Here is a 22,296-nt window from a genome sequence, read left to right as displayed (position 1 = left end):
CAGAAATTTATCAGTATGGTGATAGACTATGATAAAGGTATATAGTAGTATCAGTAATAGACAATGATAGAAGTTACGAGGAAATTATACTTATTCAATACTTTATTTGTTTGATGTTTTTGTTTAGTGATAAATTATTAGCAAAGGTCCATCCAATGGTAAATAAATTTTTCCTTCAATCCTTTTTATCAATTTGTAATTTCTTGCCAAATTTGCTTAACAATTTCTAGCCCTTCTCGAATTTCTTCTCTCTCTCTCACTATTCTAATTTCTTCATGTGAAGTTAATTATTTTGTCAACCAAATTCAAAAAAGATTCGACTGAAATCAGGTCCACATTGAGGATCGTGGAGGTGTCAAGAGCAGCCAACTGCGCTAAGCCGAAACAAGTCACAATAATTGCTAAATATTGGCATTTATTAATAATAAAAAATCAGATCGCCACATTTGCATTATTTTTAGCTTATTTGCTATATTTACAAATAATTTGACTAATTTTGGCGGATAATATACTTTCCATTCAAAAAATATATCTATTTTGATAAACCAATTTCAATTACATATTTACATATAATAATAACATCGTATACCTTACTCAAAGTTAATTCTCCATGTGTTTCATAAATATAAGTTCTCCACCAACCTCCAAACTGTCTACACGAATCCCTATCGCTCGCCACTTGTTTTTCCCTCTTCTTGTCACATGGGCTTCAATGTATAAGCTTGATTTTTAGCCTTATCCACATCCCCACCACATTGAAAGACAACCCAACAATTTTGCAGTACAAGTAAACACACAAGTCCAAATTCAAAATGGTGAGCATATTCCTCTACCCCTCATCAAGCAAACAAAAACACAAATAGTTCTTATACTCATCAATATATTATCCCCTCACTTAAACATGAAAGAACAAATATTAAAACCCACAAAAGTGAAAAAAAAATTAGTGAAAAAGAACAATGAGGGGCACTACTATACAAGGAGAAGCATCATCATCATCAAAAGAAAGCTCCTATGTCCAAGAACATGGGACAGCAAAGCGCACAAAGCTGTTGAGAATCACAGGAAGAAGCTTATTGGGTATAATGATCCTTGTGGGTATTGGAATTATTATATGTTGGCTTATTGTGTTCCCCAAAACCCCAAACCTCACTGTGGAAAGTGGCCAAGTCATACCTCATCGTTTAACTGACAGAAAGCTCCAAGCCACCATAGCTTTCACTGTCAAAAGCTATAACCCTAATAAACGAGCCACCATTCATATGGATTCTATGATGATGATAGTCACTGACATGGGTCAGACGTTTGCGTCAGTCATCCCCAACTTCACCCAACCACCTGGAAATCAGACCGTTTGGACCTCTGCCATCCAAGGTAACTTCATATACCCATTTGGGCACATGAAAGAATTTGTGAAGGCGGAGGGGATCAGTCCAGACCTTCGATTCTCAGCTAAAGTCAGGTACAAACATTTGACTTCGAACATAGATATATAATCAAATGTCAAATGTCAATCCTCGTTTAGTTTTATTGATACCAAAATGTTTATTCCGATTAAATACTGTTTTTGGGCTTTTATATTTTCAATAGGGTTGTTTTTAATTATAGAAAAATGAACCAAAATATTTATAAAATATAGTAAAATTTTATAACTATCAATAGTAGATGTTGATAGACATTGATAGATTTCTATCAGTGACATTGATATACACTGATAGTCAGTGTCTATCAACGTCTATCATTGATATAGTTCTAAAAGTTTTGCTACCTGTAAATATTTTAAATAGTTTTACCATTTGAAATAATTTCCCTTTTCAATAAATGTAAAATTAGTCTCTCAAAGTTAATTCTCACTTAAATTAGTTAAACAATAATAATAATTTCTAACTAACAAAATACACAATGTGAATATATACGTTTCTTAAATTTATAGTAAAAATATTAATAGATAACAAATTATTTTTTTAAAAAAAATCAACAATAAACTAGCAATAGCGACTCAATTTGAGGTTTATTGAAAGTTAAATAATTAAAAATATAAATACTAAAATTGAACCATCTTCAAAATATAGAGACCAAAGTAAGTGTATTTTTATTTAAAGATTATATTTTAACCCAAAGTTGTAATATAAATATTTGTTATCCACTTTCTAAAAATGATGGGTGTGTCCTTATTCAGTTACATTATGAAGAGATGGACATCAAAAGCTCGGATATTGGAGATCTATTGTGGTGGCCTCAGGCTTAAGTTCAATGATTCTACACCTTTTGATAATAAAAAATGCACTGTTGATCTTTGAAGATTTCATCTGGCTGTGTTCGTTGCTCAATAATAATCTCAAACATTGTAATTCAAAGTTTAATTTAATTTATTCTGTTAGTTTAATTATTTATCTTTGTTGAATATAGAGTTCCTGTATTTATTATTTCTTTTTTCTTTTTTTTTTGTAATTTTATGATTTTTATTTGAATAATAATGTAGAAGAATGGTACATGCAAGATTTGAGAGAGGTTGAGGGAATTTGCTTTTGGAAGAGTTGACTAGAAAAAATTAGGTGAAATTATATAAATTATGTAATTTGTTCGAATGAAGAAAAAGAACTAAAAGCATAATGGTGAGATTGTTTAAGAAGATTCATAATTTGAAGCCTCTAAAACTAATTAACTACTTGGAGAAAAGGTAAAGAAAGTCTCTATTTATTTTTTTTTTATTAAGAAAGATCATATATAAAGAAAAGAATAATTCTTTCTTCTAGGGTGAATCTTGATTGATTTTTTAGTCTCTTTGTCTCCATGAATGTAATTTTTTCTATATCTTTTATATATATATGTGTGTATTTCGAGCCCAAATGTTACCCATATTTTAGAGGGATTGAAGAGATAGATCAATGTGGGTATGAATTAATGGGCAAGGTGTTTTTCAAAACCAATATTTCAATTTTGCCAACAAGAGTGTAACTCAAATGACATAGTGCTTGTACTATCAACCTCGAGGTCTGAGGTTCGATTCCCCCACTCCACACTTTAATTACAATATCTTTCAAAAATAAAATAATAATAATTTTTCTATATCTTACCCTCAAACAAACAAAAATGGAGGGAAAATTTTAAATGGGAGATAAAATCGGTTGATAGATGTCTATCATTTGATAGAGACTAATAGAAGTCAATCATGGATAAAGATTGATGGAAATCTATCAAAACCTATCCGCTAGAAAATAATTAAATTATATTTTTTTAAATAAATAATTTTCCTTATTTTCTATTTTTGAAAATCCTCTTTAAAGAATGGGTTTACTTTCAATAAACTAATTTGGAATAAACACTTGAGAGATTGATTATACCCAAGAATTAATTTGAAGCGTTTAGCTGAATTAGTAAAATGGTACATATTTATAATTAATGATATTACTTTTGAACGTAGTGTAATCCAAATAAATTTGTACCGTTATTAAAAATATATTTTGTGGTAAGTGCTTAAACTTGAAGACGTTCCAAACACGTTAAGCTGTATGCTCATGTCGATATAAGTTTTCATTCGTTAAATATGGTGGTTAGTAGTGGAATTTATTTGCCAAAACTTAGAAAATTACATGCACCTATTCATTGAAGACAAACACCTATTGTTAACTTTTATGGTAGCCAATTCATCTTGTGAAACTTATTGCACAAGCAAGATTTTATTTTAAATTTATGTTTTGTGAGTCTAATTGGGGCTAATTTTTAGATTACCCATCTTGAAAGCCCTAGGTTTTCTTTTATGTGATATGGGGATGACCTAAGGGAACGAGAGTGGGAAAAAAAGCAGAAAATCGGAGAAAAAGACTGCAATTCGGTTTTTCAGCGACAACTTCCACAAAGCTGTCGATTGTCGGAGTTTGAACCGTTGAATCATGTTGACATTTGGTCATCCTGTTCGAGACACATAGGGCCTCATTTTGAACGGTTGAACCATTGTTTGAAGCTCTGGTTTATCCGTAATCGCTGTCGAACAGAATCTATAAAACTTGGTTATTTTCATTCTTTTTATCTCTCACATGTTCATCTTTTATGTATCAAAGCATTAGTAGGTAGTGAACCTTTGTATGATCGATTTGGGTTTTTTCCCCTCAATTTTATCATAATAAGAAAATTTGACAAAGGGTGGACTCCTCACAAGTCTCGTGGTTTTTACTCTTCACATGAAAGGGGCTTTCCACATATAATTCACATGTGCTATTTGCTTTTAGTCTTCCAGAGTTTTGTGGTTTATTGTTGTCCATTGTTGGTTGATTGTTTGGTGATTATTTGGTGATTTATTTGTGGTGTTTTGGAGAACAATTATTTCGTTGATTATTTTGGAAGAGATCCTAGTGGGTTGTTGTTATATTGTTTAGGTCTTATCAATTGGTATCAGAGCAGAGTTTTAATTTAATCATTGTTATGGAGTCTATTAGTAATGGTGGAGGTAGTTTAATGATAAAACTGACATCAACCAATTATTCTACCTAGAGACGATGATGGAGAATTTGTTATATTATAAAGATTTGTTTGGTCCAATTGAAACAACCACAAAAGCAGGTGGCCCAATTTCTAAACCTACAAAATCAGAGAAAATGGAAGAAAAAGATTGAGAAAAGTTAAAGAGAAAAACTTTAGCGACTATTAGCCAGCGGGTTGATATTAGAATTTTCAACCACGTGTTTAAGAAGTTCGACCCATATGAGTTGTGGAAGAAATTGGAAGGTCTTTGTGAAAGGAAGACTACACATAACAAAGTTTGTTTAATCAAGCAACTTGTGAATTTGAAATTGAAGAGCATAAAGTCTATTTCTGAGCATCTGAATGATTTTCAGGATATTTTTAATAAGCTAACTACTATGAAGATTGATTTTGATTGTGAATTGCAGGCTTTGTTCTTGTTGAGTTCTTTGTTCGACAGTTGGGAAACCTTGGTTGTGACTATTTGTAACTCTGCTCCAGAACGTGTTTTGTCTTTGGATGTTATCAAACAAAGCATGTTCAGTGAAGAGATAAGAAGAAAGGAGATCGGAGATGATAATTCACATGCTCTTGTTGCTGAGAATCATGGAAGAAACAAGAGTAAGAGACCTAAAGACCATGGTAACTCAAAAAGGAGGTTCAAATATAAAGACAAAAAGAATAGGACATATCATTATTGTAACAAGTTTGGTCATATAAAAAAGTTTTGTTGTTGTTGGAAGAAAGAACAAAGTAAGAAGCAAGACTCACAAAAAGAGGAAGATGATAAAAATACTACAACAATTATTTCTCAGAGTGATAATGTTGTCACCTTGATTTGTGCAACCAATGAGTGTCATCGTGTAGAGAGTTCAAACACAAATTGCGTGGTAGATTCAGGTGTTTCATACCATTGTGTTTCCAAAAGAGAGTATTTCATGAACTATCAATCTTGTGATTTTGGTAGTATGAAGATGAGAAATGACAGCTCAACTAGCATAGTTGGGTTAGGTGATATTCGTGTGAAGAAAAATGTTGGATGCACACTTACATTAAAGAATGTGCGCCATATTCCTGATTTACGTCTTAACTTGTTATTTGCAAATTTCCTTGATCAAAAAGGATTTTGACATACCTTTTGCGATGGTAAATGGAAATTGTCTATGGGTTCAATAATAGTTGCTCGAGTGAGTTGTGTTGCTCTTAGTATAAAACAACCTTGAACATATATTCTTCTGAGTTGAATGCAATAGAAGAAAAGAATTCTCCAAATTTGTGGCAGCGAAGGATAGGGCATATGAATGATAAAAGGGATTAAATTGTTGGCAGATAAATCTCTTATCTCTGTTAATAAAATAGTTTCTTTTGACCCTTGTGATCATTGTTTGGTAGGTAAGCAACATAGAATTTCTTTTACTGGGAAGTCCACCAAAAGGCAACAAAAATTGGAGTTAATACATTCTAATATTTGTGGGCCTATTGTGGTGGAGTCACTTGGTGGCAATAAATATTTTGCCACTTTTATTGATGATGTTACTCGAAAAACTTGGGTGTATGTGTTGAAGAAAAAAAAAAAGGAATTACATATAGAAGGTTGATCTTCAAGGGTAAGTTCTTTATAAACCCTATTTTCCCATTTTCTCAATTCTTATTGGCATGTGGTAAATTTAGAGTTGAATGCATAATTTTTTATGTTTGAATTTGTAAAATTCTGTATTCTGTAAAAATTGAAATTTGGGACCGATCCTCGCTTTCGCACTGGACCTTCATCAATTCATTCAATTGGATCATGTTTCAGCTACAATGATAACCTTGGATGTTAGTTTTTTGCTTTAGGGTTTAATGCTACTAAATGTCAAATAAAACATCTCATATTTTATTAAAGAAATAAAATGTTTGTACAATACAATTACAAACTACAAGACCCTACGAGACTTAGGGCATCAACCCCAACAATCTCCCACTTGTCTTAAAGCTAGTAGAGTGTACAATATACAAGTCATACTAATATACTAGTGTTGGAACTGGTGTCCTAAATCTCTTTGTAATGTCGTAGTTTGTAAACTTTGTATAAACATATTGTTGTTATATAAGTGTTATTTTATAAGCATACACTCAGTCCAATAAACTAAGATCTAAGTTATTTCATGTAATTTAAATAAGTATGAAGAGACATACAAGTAGAACTTGTTTAAATAATAACCTAAACGGTTTGTAGTAGATGGTAAGGTTGGGTACCTTTTCCTGGTAACACTACGGATATGACCCGCTTTGTAGGTGTTACAAGTGTTGTAAAGTGCTACAAATGATCTAATCCTGATCATTCATGTGGAGACATGTGAGCGGGGGTATCCTATACAAAGAGTTTATATAAAATCGGACTATGAAATTATTAGTCTTTTTATATAATGCTAATAATAATAGAGACTTACATTTCACTAAGATGACCATAGATGACATGACCTGAATCCTAAGTGAGTTGTGAACTCCTACTCATGAAGCCTTTGATTTGTATGGGTGAGAGTGGCCAGTTTGCCAACTCAACAAGCCTACCATTTTGAGGATTCATCTTACTGGGGAGATTGAAACACAGCTACACAAGACGGAATTCACTCATTCCCCAATGCAAGAGCAAGTAGATAAATTGCTCTCTTAAGGGCTGATTCCGGGTCTTGAACATAGTGGCCACACCCTCTCCTAGCCCGAGAGGGACTTAGTCATAGTAGAACTATGACTTATTGTGCATTAGAGAAATCAGTGGTACTTAAGGAGTTAGATGTAATTACAAGGGCAAAACGATATTTTGGCTCAACTGTACTTACGAGCAATTTGTGAAGGGCATCGCACTATTGATTGGTTATATTCAGTGGACACAGAAATTTATCTGTAGAGCGAAGAGTGCAACTGTCGGTCTTTAGTGGAGTGACCAACAGTTAACGGATGTTGGATAATTTAACTAAAGAGTTTAATTAATTATCTAAATACCGTTAGAGCTTCAATCTACAGGTCCATAAGGTCCCCTCTATAGCTCAACAAGAATTTAGTCGTGGTTTAATTTGAAGTGTTCAAATAAATTGAGGAAATTAATTATATATGATATAATTAATTATAATATAACTAAGAGAAATTTGAATATGATTAAAATACTAATTATATAAATGAGATTCATATAATTAAATTTAAATATAAATATGATTTATATTGAGAGGAATTAAATATTTGGATATGGTCTAAATATCAAGTATATGGATGAGATTCATATAAGTGAATTTAATTAAATGTGATTTATATTAAATGTCATTTATGGTTGAGAGAAAATAAAATCTATAGTTTCTGTTGTATTCGATGCAATATAAAACTATAGGCTATATGTTATATTTGATATATATATATATATATAAGAAAGTAGTTATTATATATTTTTTATTTTATTAATTTAATTGAAATTAATTAAAGGGAAAGAGTTACAACTCCCTCCCCTCATTCTCTCAATTAATATACATAGGATTCAAGTTGGTTGTGTAGGATTTTATTTCCTGAATTGACTCTGAGAGAATAGTTCCCTCTAAGAAAAAAAAAGTTCTCCATAGAAATTTCCCTCTCTTCCTCTCCATCTCATTCCCTCTTTTAAGGATTCAAGCAAAGCCCACAACTCTTGCTTGAATCCTTTATCCCAATAGAATACATAGGGTTCTCAAGTGATGGTGTCCGTTCTTGAAAAAGGAGATCCACATGGAGAAAGAGTTCCGTTCGTGACTTGTACGAGGGAGTTCTTGAAGAAAAGGTTCTCCAAAGGTAAGGGTTTCTGAAACCCTATATAATTTGTTTTAAAATATGCTGTAATTTTAAGTAAATGCATACCTTATTCTGTTTTACTGTAAAACTTTATATTCAATAAAAAATGGAATTTGGGATAATCTTTGCTTCCACTGAAAGGATCTTTTCGGAAAATTTCATTCCATTGGTACACAAAACAATAAACTAGGACATAAAATGCACCCGGTAGAAAACCTCCCACTTGCCTTAGATTATATGTGGCCTGTCTCGTAGACCCATACTCTGCAGATGACCCTCAAACACCTCAGACGTGAGGGCCTTTGTAAATGAATCGGTATCGTTGTGCTCCGTAGCTATCTGTGTGATGATCACGTCCTCTCGATGCACAATCTCTCAGATGAAATGATACTTTTGCTCTATATGCTTCTTATGCTTGTGAGTCCGAGGCTCTCGAGAATTAGTCACAACACCACTATTATCACAATAAAGGGTGATAGACTTTGACATGTCTGGAACCACTTCTAGATCAGTTAGAAATTTCCTGAGCCACACAGCTTCCTTAGAAGCTTCACAAGCCACTACATACTCAGCCTCCGTGGTGAAGTCAGCAATGCACCCCTACTTAATGCTCCTCCAAACTACTGCTCCTTCGTTAAGAGTGAACACAGATCATGATGTAGATTTCCTAGAATCCTTATCAATTTCAAAATCAGAGTCTATGTATCCTGTAAGGATTAAATCATTAGAACCATACACGAGCATGTAGTCCCTCATTCTCCGTAGATACTTGAGGATGTTTTTAACGACGATCCAATGATCAGATTCTGGATTAGACTGATATCTACTGACTATCCCCACTGCATAGCACATGTCAGGTCTAGTACATAACATTGAATACATCAAGCGGCCAATAGCCGATGTATAGGGGATCCGTCTCATTTGATCAACCTCTTTAGGTGTCTTAAGACACTGTTCCTTAGACAATATAACTCCATTTTTGAAAGGGAGTAAACCTCTCTTGGAACTCTACATCGAAAATTTCACAAGCATTTTGTTATATAGGATGTCTAAGATAAAGCTAGCGCTTTGTTCGTTCCATCTCTAAAGATCTGAATGCCCAGAACAAACTGCGCCTCTACCAAATCTTCAATTTAGAATTGGGTCGCTAGCCAATTTTTAGTTTCAATGAGTAGCCTACATCATTTTCAATTAGTAGAATATCATCAACATAAACGTTAGAAATGTCACACCCCCTCTCGAGTCTTGTCCCCTAGACCCAAAAGAAGATGTGAAGAAAGTTGACACCACCCTTGTGATATCAACTGCCCAACTTTCACCAACTACAGATAGCTAATATGTATGAGCCTTAACTAATTTTTACAAACAATTACAAATGTTCATACTATTACACAATATTAGCTTTAACAATCCTAATAAGTTTCAAAGATAACGCAATCTGAGTCTCGCTCTATGAGAGAGTAGTAGTTCTAGACCTTGGGCGGCTTTTCTGAGAACGTCCTGCTTTTGCTACCTGGGGGGAAATAAAACAATGAAAAAAATGAGCTAAAAAGCCCAGTGAGTGGCACATTTTAAACGAAAATAAGTTTTGTTTTACTAAAACAATTTGGGAAAAAAATTCATAAGAATGTAACCCTCCCAAACTGGTAACTGGATATCCCTGGCATGGTCATGTATTTCCCTGGGTATTCTCATGAATTCCCAATATGAATGATGTGAAAACAATCCCAATACGCTTATAGCCCGCCAAATGTGCACATGTCGACAATATCCCGTTCGACGTGCTATAGACACGCTAACAATTTCCTAGGGTACAATCCCAGTTTCCAATGCAAATTACAACAAGCAAAATAACAAGAATCACATTAACCAATAAAATCCAGAAAAACACATTTCCCGATCATGCCAAATTCTAAACTTTACACATATATATAATAGCATATGAATATAATTTATATAAAAATAATTAAAACCACTCACAGTCCTCTTGTTATTTCCTCGGGAATTCTCCTAGAATAGCTCCTAATCTGAATTCCTTGAATTCCACTTCTTTATAAAGAAATCCCAAATTCATCCAAAGTTCCTCCAATAATTCTATTTTAGTCTTAAAAATAACCTTAAAGTAAAATAATCAACTTACCCCCTTCAAAATACCGAAAAATAAGCCTAACTTTCCAAACATAGCTTATTAAGGCTATTTTGTAGGCTGATAGATGTTGTGGCTATAAGGCTGGGCGTTGCAGCATGCAGACGGGTGCTACTAGACGTTAGGCCTACCACAGGGTGGGCTTGACACGACGCTGGGCGTGGCACGATGCTGGGCAATCGTGCGCATGAGGGCTGGGCAATATGATGCGCGCAAGCATGCACTGGGGTGCTCAACCGCGAGGTCGTCCGTGTTGACAAGCGTCCACGCACGCCTGGTGACGGGTGTTCGTGTGCGTCTAGCAATGGGCATCTGTGCGCACCTGGCCTATACGATCAGCTGGGCCTTCTGTCTTCCAATGCCAATTCCTCACTCTTCACAACTCCAAGTTAAATGGAAACCTAGAGTCACCTACTACACTTCCTTTTGGACACTCTCACACTAATTTTACTTAATTTGCATGAGTAACTTATGCAAACCAACTCCCTTAAGTTGTCCTATTCTAGGCGTCCAAGCTTGCCCAAATCTTGACACCTTCACCTCCTTGCATGTCCAGGTGCCTTTTCCTTGTGTTGCCAATGCCTCCCCCTTGACACCACTACCATGACGTGTCCTCATCTCCTTAGGCCAACACAAATCCTATACTTTGCATGTCTTCTTGTGCATCCACCTCACCCTTGTTTAAGCTCAAATCAACGGTTAGCCACTTATTCAGACTAGCTATTAACCTAACCTTACTCTTCAAGTCACTCCTTGTCAATGCATATCCCATCCTATGGTCGTATACCCCTCTTGATCACATGGCATTGTCCAACCATTGGCCCCTCCTTGTGCCCACACTAACCTCAAGACCATCGCATGCCCCCCCCCCTTGGCTGCACACTTCTTTCCACACATGCTCTCCTTGGCGCATACCCTTTTCGGCCAACACATCTCCTCATGCGCTCATCATCCACACTTAGGCCATCACATGGTCTCTTCATCACACACCAACACAATTCAACGCCAAGTCTCTTCGCCTAGGCCATCCTTGTCGTATGTGTCCATGAGGCTTAGCCATCGCATGGCTTCATTGCAAGGAACTTGCCTCACATGCGTTCAAATAACCTCGAATCACTTGGTTGCCACACACTCTACCATCTAACCTCGAATCACTTGGTTACCGCACACCCTACCATTTCTAGCATTTGGCAAGGGCTTAGCCACCATCTATTCACACATAACCTCAAAGAATCCCTTGTGGTCGCATCCCTCATGCGTCCACTAACCTCAACGCCTTCCCTCTACCCTTAACCAACAATCTAAATTCCCTCAATGACAAGGTCATCGCCTAACACATGGCATCAACGCATGGTTCCAACACTTAGCCAAATTTTTGTCCTCTTTATTCCACTTACCTACAACTTATGTTTTAGCCTTTAAAGTCTAGTTTTCAACACTTAAGGTATTTTCCTCCTCTTTCATTCCTCTTCAACCATCCTTACTATCTAAGTTTTAACCTAATTTACTTAGGTGAAATTTTGAGGGTTTACAGGATTAGTGGTACTTAAGGAGTAAGAGGTAATTATAGGGGTAAAACAGTAATTTGACTCAGCTGTAATTATGAACTACTCATGAAGGATCAAGTTATTGTAATGGTTAAATCTATGGATGCAGGAATATTCTACAACGCGAAGAGTGCTGCTATGGGTCTTTAGTGGAATGATTCACGGTTAATGAATTTTCATTAACATAATTATAGAGTTTAATTAGTGAATGTCGAATCATTGGAACTTATAATCTGTAGGCCCATTAGGTCCCCCTGCTAGCTCACAATAGGTAAACAAGGACCAAGAGTTTTGAAAGAATTTGGTTTGTTCAAATTAAATAAGGGAATAATTTTAATTGTATATGATGGAATTAATATAATGTATATAATACATTATACATAAAATTTATTTTGAATGAGATTCAAATTAAACTTTATAATAAAAGGATATTTATTATTTTAATATGATTCAAATAATTAATATGAATAAGAATCATATTAATACTATAGATTAAAATTTAATGTCAGTGACATTCATATTAAAGTTATAGGTTATGAGAGAGAAACATTTAAATGAGATCCAAATATTTAATAAATTAAATACAAGATATTTAATTTTGCAAATTAATTAATTAATTTACTTATTAATTATTGTAATTAATAAATTATTTAATTAAATTAAATAGGATTAACTTAATTAAATGAAAATGTGAAGTGGGAAATTAGAAAAATCACCCTACTTCACGTTAAACAAAAAAGGGAGGGAAATTTTCAAGTGGTTTTGTTATGGCAAAGAAATGACTCCCCACCTCCCTCTCTTTTCTCTCAATGATTTTACAGAGAAATGAGTTCTTTGTAAAATCTCTAGAAAAACAACAATTTCCTTTTTTTTTTGCGGACAATACCATGTAATTAGCATGCTTTAAAGAGGAGATGGAAGAGAAGAAGATACTATTCACCTTTGTTGAAAATCGTTCTTCACGCACTCCTCTTCGATGGTCATAAACACGGCAACAAACACTTCTTCGGACAATACCACCAGGGCTTCCTCGCAATTCTCAAGGATCTCAAGTTTCGGACTTGTGGGCTCCTGATTGATTTTGGTAGGAAAGATTTTGGTAGTAAAACTTCAGAGAGGAGACTCACCTTCTCTAATTTTCCTCAATCTCTGTCAAAACAAAGAACCCCCTTTTGTTCATGTGTGAGAGCATGAGTAGAGGGGAGTTACTAGAATAACTCCCTCCACTCATGATATCTCCCATTGGGAGTTATCATATAAATTTAATTTATTTTATAATTAATTTTTTTTAATTTAAATGGAACTACAAAATATATATTATCTCATTTAATATATATTAATAATTAATTAACATTTAATTAACTAAATTAAATATCATATATTAATTTTTTTATTTAAATCATATTCAAATAAAGTTCTCTTAAATAACCTATAGTTTAATATGAATCTCATTCATATTAATTTTAACATATGAATCTTATTCATAGAATTATTATTTGAATCTCATTCAAATATTTTTCTCCATATAATAAAGTATAATTTTGTAGCTCACAAGAAAATCAGTTTTATATCATAATGCATCAACATACATTATGTAATTGTATATTATACAATTAATTCCCTGATTCAATTTGAACAATTTAAATTGATCCAAAAAAACTGGGCCTCAAATTATCCTTTATGAGCTTGCAACGAGACCTAATGAACCAACAAATTAAAGCTCCAATTATACAGGATTATTTAATTAAACTCTTTAATCAAATTAACCAACGTTCATTAACTGTCGGTCACTACATTAAAGATCGACAACCGAACTCTTTGCACTATAGATATATTTCTATGTGCAATGGATATAACCAATCAACAGCACGTTGACCATTCACAAATTGCTCGTAAGTATAGTTGGATCAAAATTACCGTTTTACCCATATAGTTACATCTAACTCTTTCAGTACCAATGATCTCTTTAATGAACAATTAGTCACAGTCCCATTATAACTAGACCCCTCTTTGGCTAATGAGGGGATGAGGGTCCTCATTGTTCAAGACCCAAAATTAGCCCTTAAGGATGGAATTTACTCATTCTCCATCTAACTTCTTCAGTACTAATGATCTCTCTAATGAACAATTAGTCATAGTTCCATTATAACTAGACCCCTCTCTGGCTAATGAGGGGATGAGGGTCCTCATTGTTCAAGACCCAAAATCGACCCTTGAAGAAAGAATTCATCTACTTGTACTAATAAAGGGAATGAGTAAATTTCATCTTGTGTAGTTGAGTTCCCAGTTCCCCACTCAGAAGAATCGCTAAAATGGTAGGCTCATTGAGTCGGCGAATCCAGACACTCTCACCCATAGAAATTAAAGGACCACCACCTTCATAGGTAGGAGTTCGCAACTCATTTAGATTATGGTCAAGTCACCTATGGTCATCTAGTGAAATGTAAGTCTCTTCTAGCAATGATGTTATAGAGAGAGACTAATCATTTTGTGGTCCGGTCTTATACAAATTCTATATATAGATACCCTCACTCAAATGTCTCCACATTAATGATCAGAATCAGATCATTTATAACATTTTACAACAATTTTAACAATTACAAAGTGGATCGCATCCGTAGTATCATAAGGATAAGGTACCCAGCCTTATCCATTTACTACAAGCCGTTTAAGTTATTACTTAAACATGATCCACCTGTATGTCTCCACATACATGTTTAAGTTACATAAAATAACTTAGGATCTTAGTTTATTGGATTGAGTTAGTGCACATAAAATAAAAATTATTTTATTAATAACAATTTATTTACATATATTTACAAACTATGAGAATACAAGAGATTTAGGACACCAATCCCAATAGCGAGGAAGATCAATTAAAGGCATCCCAAAAGTGTTTTTTTGATTTGATTGTGACAAGGAAATTTTTTAAGAAAACAGTGTTCTTCAAAAGGTAATTCCTCTCAACTCAATTTATGTTCTTGAATCGATGCTTAGCCTGAAATTTATTTTTCATTCTCCTAATTTCAAGACAAAAGCGATAAATCGCTTTCGCTGTAGGATTCAATCCCTTTAGTTAATATGTTATTTAAAATAATGGTTTATTATTTTATATATGAAATTATTAATTAAATATATATCTAAGGTTATTTTATGAAATTTGAATACTATGTGGTAGACATACATGTGGATCATGTTCAAGTAATAATCTAAATGGTTTATAGTATATGGATAAAGTTAGATGCCTTATCCTGGTGACACTATGTATACAACTTATTTTATAATTGTTATAAGAGTTGTAAAGTGTTACAAACGATTTGATCCTAATCGTTCATGTGGAGACATGTGAGTGGAGGGATCTTATACAAAGAGTTTGTATAAGACTTAATCGCAAAATGAATAATCTCTCTTTATAACACCGTTGACTGAAGAGATTAACATTTCATTGGATGACCATAATGACTTGACCTTAATCCTGTGTGAGTTATGAACTCCTTTCTATAAGGACAATCCTTTGATCTGTATGGGTGAGAGTGGCTAAATTCGCCCACTCAATATGCCTACCATTTTAAGGATTTATCCGAGTAGGAAGCTAGGAACATAGCTACACAAGATGGAATTCACTACTTCTCGTCTTTAGGATAAGTAGATTAATTGTTCCCTTAAGTGCTGATTCCAGGTCTTGAACAAATGTCCCTCCCTCTCACTGGCTAGAGAGGGTTTTGTTTTTGGTAGGACCATAAACAAGTTGTTCATTATAGGATACGTGGGACTTAAGGAGTTAGATGTAATTACAAGGGTAAAATGATAATTTTGGTCCAACTATAATTACAAGCGATTCATGAAGGGTCGACTTACTGTTGATTAGTTATATCTGTGGACATAGAAATATATATGCAGTTCAAAGAGTACAACTGTGGATCTTTAGTCGAGTGACTTACAGTTAATAGATGTTGATTAATTTAATCAAAGAGTTTAATTAATTAATCTCATATCATTGGAGCTTCTAATCCCTAAGACCATTGAGTCCTCTTGCTAGCTCACTAAACTTAAAACACGAATCATCTAATATTGGATTAATTTGAATTGTTTAAATTAATAAGGGAATTAATTCTATGAGATACAATTAATATAATGTATATAGATACATTATGATATAAAATTAATTTTGAATGAGATTCAAAATTATACTTTATTTTATGAGAGAGAAATATTTAAATAAAATTCAAAAATTATTTATATGAATGAGATTCACATTAACAATATAGGTTATATGAGAGAAATAAATATTTGAATAAGATTCAAATACTATTCATATGAATGAGATTCACATAAATCTATAGGTTAAAATTAATATGAATGAGATTCATATTAAAACTACAGGTTATGTGAGAATATATTATTTTAGTATGATTCAAATGAAATTAAATATACGATATTTAATTTATTAGTTAATTAATTATTTAATTAATATTTATTTAATTTTATATTAAAGTTTATTTAATATATACATATAGACATACATATATATAATAAATGAGAATAACTTCATACATATTGGTGGAGGGAAGTTGTAACTCATCCTCCAATGAAATCTTTCATACTCTCATATTAAGAGAACTTTATTTTCTTCCTCAAGTTCTCTCTAAAAATTTCTCCCTTCCAAATAAGGACCTTACCATCCTTAATACTTGTCTGGAGAATAGCAAGGAAACCAAGTGATAGTGTCTCACTCGGTGTTCGTGACTATTCGTGGGAATTGAAGAAGTCTTGAGTTCGTGTCTATTTGTGAGATCGACACAAAGAGAATGATTTTGTTGAAGACGGTCTTCAAGAGGTATTATTCTCTTATCCCATTTGGTTTATTTCTCTATTTTTTTCATAAATTTTCAAAATAATTTTCAAAGATACATTCCCACACTTCCGCTGAGGAATTTGATTCCTTTACTAACCCACACTGTCAAACACCTTTAGCATGTCTAAGTTTGGAAGGTGGTTAAACCAGTTTTTTTCGAAGTTTAGTGAGGTATGTGGGCATTTGTTTAAAGTAAAGATAGTACATGAGACTACTTCAGCCCACCATTTTTCATGAACAAAGGCATCTAACAATTGACATCTTACTCCCTTCATGATACTTCTGTTGAGTCTCTTTGAGCTTGTTTGGTTGGCTAGATTCTCTTATTTTAACAAATTTGTGTTTGGTAGACAAACAGGATTATGTTTAAAAAATTATTTTTAGATTTTGTAATCCAAATAGCACAAAATCTAAAAAAATATTTTAATGTTTTTATTGTATCCATATTTTGAATTTTAAATTTTGAAATGTATAATCATATTAAATAAGAATAAAAATGTTTTGAAATACAGTACATCATGTTATAAATTCAATTCATTTTTTTCAAATTAAACTATGTAATATGTAATGTATTATAGATAATATAGTACTGAGAAATAATAATTATCCAAAAGTTTTTAACATAAAACATGTTCATGAATTGACTAATAATAATTTATTGTCAATATAATATTTGGTAGATAACTATAACTAGTTTTATAATTTAAAAGTATATCAAATATATTTTTAAAAAAGTGTTTAAATTATAAATTATAAATCTGCTATCAAACACATATCTGAAAACATACATGAAATACCACGATGTTTCATTGAATTTCTCTTTCTTTTTTTTTCTTTCAAATTTATGTTTTCAAATTCCCAAAGTATATCACATTGTCTTGTGTCTTGTGATACCATTCTCTCCACAAAACTTGTTAAATTCCTCACCACAAAACTCTAAACCATATTTAGTCCTAAGAAAATTAATTTCTTTTCAACTTTGCTTTTCAATCCTTAGTTTCAATTTTTTGAATTTTTCTAGAGCTAGGTCTTTAGTTTTTAAGAAAAACACCCAATTTTTTCTAGAAAAATCATTATTAAAGTTTAGAAAGTACCTTGAACCACTCGAGAAGGAGTTGATGATGGTTACCATGGGTCAGAATATACGTAATCGAGTATTTCCTTAGTTATATGTTGAGCTTTTGTGAAGCTATATCTTACTACTCCGCTTAAGATGTAATGTTCACAAAACTTCACTGCTTTACAACTATTCTAAGTCAGAACTTCTTGCTTAGAAAAAATTTGTAGTCTTTTATGGCTAATATGTCAGAGTATTTTGTGCCACAATTCTCCTTCGGTTAATTTTTCATTCAAAACAACTAAGGCAGGATGAGCCATTTCCACATCTTTAATGATATAGACTTCATTCCTTTTCTTTTTTATTAGAACTTTAGAATCTTTTATTACTTGAAGAGTTCCTTTAACTCCTCATCATTCATTGTCTATTAAATCTAACATACCTAATGAGATTAAGTTCATTTTCAAAGTAGTAACATGTCTTACATTCCTTATTAGCTTTTTTTTTATCCATCCTTCATTTTAAGAGAAATGGAGCCAATGCCTAATTTTATACACATTATTGTTACCTATATAGATAGATCGATCTCCATCATGATAGAACCAACCCAAGGAAGGTGTACCCTGAATCAAGGAACTAATCTTGAACTTTTTCATCATTGTCATGAGTTCCTTTCTCATTTGAGGCAGCTAGAACATCTCTAGAAGTCAACCCATTTTCTCCTATAGCAGCTTCTCCTTGTTAGTGGTTTTGAACTTCCTTATCAAACTCAACCCCTAATAAAATATTAAGTGTTGGATTTTGGAAAAATATTAGAAGTGTAATGGTCCCCATTGAAAAGGCTCAAGAAAGTGATGCACTCCAAGCATTATAAAAGGAGTCTATGCCTTTCGTTTCAAATCATCCCAATTAGAAATACTTTAAGCTTGAGTGTGCTAACTCTAGTCAAATTTTCATTTTTGTATTCTCTTGAGTGTGCTAACTCTATCAAAGGGTGTGAGTAGTATAAAAGTTTTGAAAGAGTACTCTTATAATTGGATTGGGAGAAAATTATTTTATGTGATTGTAACAATTTTTCACATAGTGGATTTCCATCTTGTGGGCCATGATTTTTCTCCGTGTTTGGAGTTTTTCACATAAATTCTTGTGTTTTCTAGTTTTATTGCTTTCTTTTAATTTCTTTGTAATTATTTTACTTATTCCTACGGTAATAGTGGGAGTGAAGGAAATCGGAACGATGATTTCTGTGATCAGTGGAAGCAAGATTACTCCAAATTATAATCATGAATAACCAAATCATTTACAGTCGACTTCAATACAAATGATTATGCAAATATACAGAGAAATTACAGCATGAACATCAAATGTACAGAAGGAAAAACTATACTAACAAAGGTAGCAGCGTCTCCTGCGCTCCAATGCGCGCTCTGATCGATCACAGCAACCACGAGCACCCGATCTGACACGACCGCAGCACGCGCACGAACACTTCGCACTCGTCCTCAACGATATCCTCTGTCACGAACTCCTCCACAATAGCAAATGGCCTTCGTAGCACCACGAATGGCCTCGGAAAACCTCGACGGTGTCAAGTTGAGTTTGACACCACCAACAAAGAAACTTTGGTATTCTTGGTGTTAGAATCCAGAGGGTGGGCTCTATTCGGACTTGGTATGAGGCAGACGAACAGAGGAAACAATGATCGCGTACACGACTAGGAAAGTGGGAGAAAGTCAGAGACCTATTGTATAGGTTGATGCCCAATCGTTTAGATAAAACTATGCAATTGTCTAGCAAAAGCTATGTGATCGTTTAGCTCGGTCTATTCTACACGATCCTTTACCTTGGGCCAGCGATCGTCTAGCAAAGCTGCGATCGTTTAGTAAAACCATGCATGATCGTAGCTAGCAACTGCACGATCCGTTTACCTGCCCAGCCATCGTTTAATAAACTTGTATTTACTTGACGAACTTCTATGAGTTTCTTTTCACCAGAGAGAAAACTCAAAACTTTTCAAACTTTGTAAAAAACCTCTGTTTCAAAATAGGAAACTGATTTCCTTTTAAAACCTCAAGGTTACCATGATCAATAACCACCCATTACATTTGGTTATTTAAAAGAAAAGTATTAATTTATCTAATAATCAATATAAGTTATAAATATAAATGAATTAAACCAACTTATCAACTATAATTTATAACCTATAGTTTTACATATTCTCATCTCATGGAACATTAATAAAACCATATTCTTTTTGCTATTCCTGGAATTAATTGTAAAATCTCATATTACATCAATCCTCCACTTAGATGTATCTCATACCATCATATTGATTATATCACATATAATCAAAATACCTCTTGTCAATTTGAACATTTCAAATCAACACCAAGAACTGATCCCTCAACATGAATCCAAGCTACCAAGGGGACCTGATGGACCTGTAGATCCGAAGCTTCAACGGTACGTGAATAATTGACTAAACTCTTTAGTCATGGGATCCACCATCCGTTAACTGCCAGAAACTCCACTAAAGACTGACAGCTGAACTCTCCTCACTACAGATATATTATGTGTCCATCTTAACTAATGAGCAGTGCGAAAACCTTTCACAGATCGCTCGTAAGAACAGCTAGGCCAATAACCGTTATGCCTCTGTAGTTACATCTATCTCTTTAAGTACCATTGATCCCTCTAATGAACATAAATCCTAGTTCTACTATGACTCAGTCTTCTCTTCCAAAGAGAAGTTGTGGCCACTATATTCAAGCCCCGAAATCAACCCTTAAGGGAACAATCTCTGTACTTTTTCCTACTTTGGGAAAGGAGTGAATTCCATATTGTAGATTTAGTTCCCAACTCCCAAATCAGAAAAGTCCCCAAAAAGGTAGGCATGTTGAGTTGGAAATCTAGCCACTCTCACCCATACTAATCAAAGGACCGCCCTCAAAGGCAGAAGTTCACAAAACACTCAGGATTGAGGTCGTGTCACCTATGGTCGTTTAGGTGAGATGCAAGTCTCTAGTATCAACAGCGTTATATACAGAGTCTAGTCATCTCGTGGTCTAGGTCTTGTACAAACTCTTTTTATAGGACACCCCTACTCCACGCCTTCACATGAATGGTCAGGATCAACCATCTGTAGTAGTTTACAACACTTGAAACTTCTACAAAGCGGTCGTATCCGTAGTGTCACAAGGATCAGATATCCTACCTTAATCCTTATACTATAGACCAATTTAGGTTATCACTTAAGGCATGATCCACTTGTATATCACATGTACATGCTTAAGTTCACATAAGATAACCAAGGAGCTTTGTTTATTGGATATGAGTAAATGCCAGAATTAAATAACACTTATTTTAATCATTTAACAATGTGCATCTTTACAAAACAACGAGACTCCGGGAGAATTAGGACATCGATCCCAACAGGGAGGTTTTTCCTAATAAGGGGTATCAGAGCTTTAGGTTCATAGTTAATTGAATTTCTGAGTATGCTCTATGGTAGGAGTATTGTCCAAGTTCCACATTAGAAAAGAATACTTGAGATAGGATGTAGTGTTTTATGGATAGTGTGATTTGTTCACAATTTGCTATTTTGTGAGAAAGTGAAGTACATATGTCAAGCTTTATGAGTCCAATAAAGTTTGATGTGGAGAAATTTGATGGATGGATCGACTTTGGCTTGTTGCAAGTGCAAGTTAAGGATATGTTGATACTATCTACACAAGGCCTTGAAAGAAAGACCAATCAGTGTTACTTCTACAGAGTTAAGTAGTGACGGTGGTCCAGAAGACTAAGTCATCTACATTCATAACACATCATGCACAACTCTTAATGGCTTAGCTATACTACGGTCAATCAACCGAATACCCACATTAGTGCTACTAAGATGAAGCATTCTAAGCTCATAAACAGAGAAGCAGACATGATACTTACAGCTGCTTTTAAGTCAATCAAAGCATGATGTAGCTTCTTATTACCTACTTTACAGGGTAGGCAGAACATACCTGGATCATCGCGTTTCACATGGAGGTTACTGGGAATGATGTTGGTTGCCTAAGCAACAAGTATTTCTTCCTCCTTCTTCACCCACTACATAGAGCTCGTCTAGTGGAGCTAGCAGTCACCATTCTAAGGGTCTCAATAGGTTTTCCTTTCTCTTCATTCCTCTCAAAACTGAGGAATCTTCGTCGAAAAGGAATAGAACTATGTAAAAGATCAGTACTAACATGCTCAAGGCTTTTAGGTGCTTGGGGTCTACGCTCATTTTCATCATAACCAAACAGTTCATTAAATTCTTTCTCAGTAATACAAATTCATAGATTCAGGGTGGATAAGGAGACCAAAGGATTCTGATGGACTTACGGTGGTCAGGGCACTCACGTTCCTCACCTGGTGTTCGAGTCGAGCTAGGAGTTTACCACATTGG

At 33.9% G+C, this 22,296-nt stretch overlaps 1 protein-coding gene across 1 annotated transcript; it reads left to right on the top strand.

Moving 5' to 3' along the window:
• Positions 1 to 928: 928 nt before the first annotated feature.
• LOC120083674 lies at positions 929 to 2,542 on the top strand. Its single transcript, XM_039039512.1, has 2 exons — positions 929 to 1,462; positions 2,180 to 2,542. Exons 1-2 carry the CDS (start codon positions 960 to 962, stop codon positions 2,298 to 2,300), a joined length of 624 nt encoding a protein of 207 aa, XP_038895440.1. The 5' UTR covers positions 929 to 959; the 3' UTR covers positions 2,301 to 2,542.
• Positions 2,543 to 22,296: the final 19,754 nt, after the last annotated feature.

The sequence above is a fragment of the Benincasa hispida genome, chromosome 8 (genome assembly GCF_009727055.1).
Source record: "Benincasa hispida cultivar B227 chromosome 8, ASM972705v1, whole genome shotgun sequence".
NCBI classification, from domain to species: domain Eukaryota; kingdom Viridiplantae; phylum Streptophyta; class Magnoliopsida; order Cucurbitales; family Cucurbitaceae; genus Benincasa; species Benincasa hispida.
Note: the sequence above shows the minus strand (reverse complement) of the source record. Positions and strands in the feature narration are given on the sequence as shown.

Bases quoted from the DNA above. Each gene is read 5' to 3' on its own strand.
- LOC120083674 (XM_039039512.1), top strand. From the start codon at position 960: ATGAGGGGCACTACTATACAAGGAGAAGCATCATCATCATCAAAAGAA. The intron at 1,463-2,179 runs GTACAAACATTT...GTCCTTATTCAG, and splicing joins CGATTCTCAGCTAAAGTCAG to TTACATTATGAAGAGATGGA.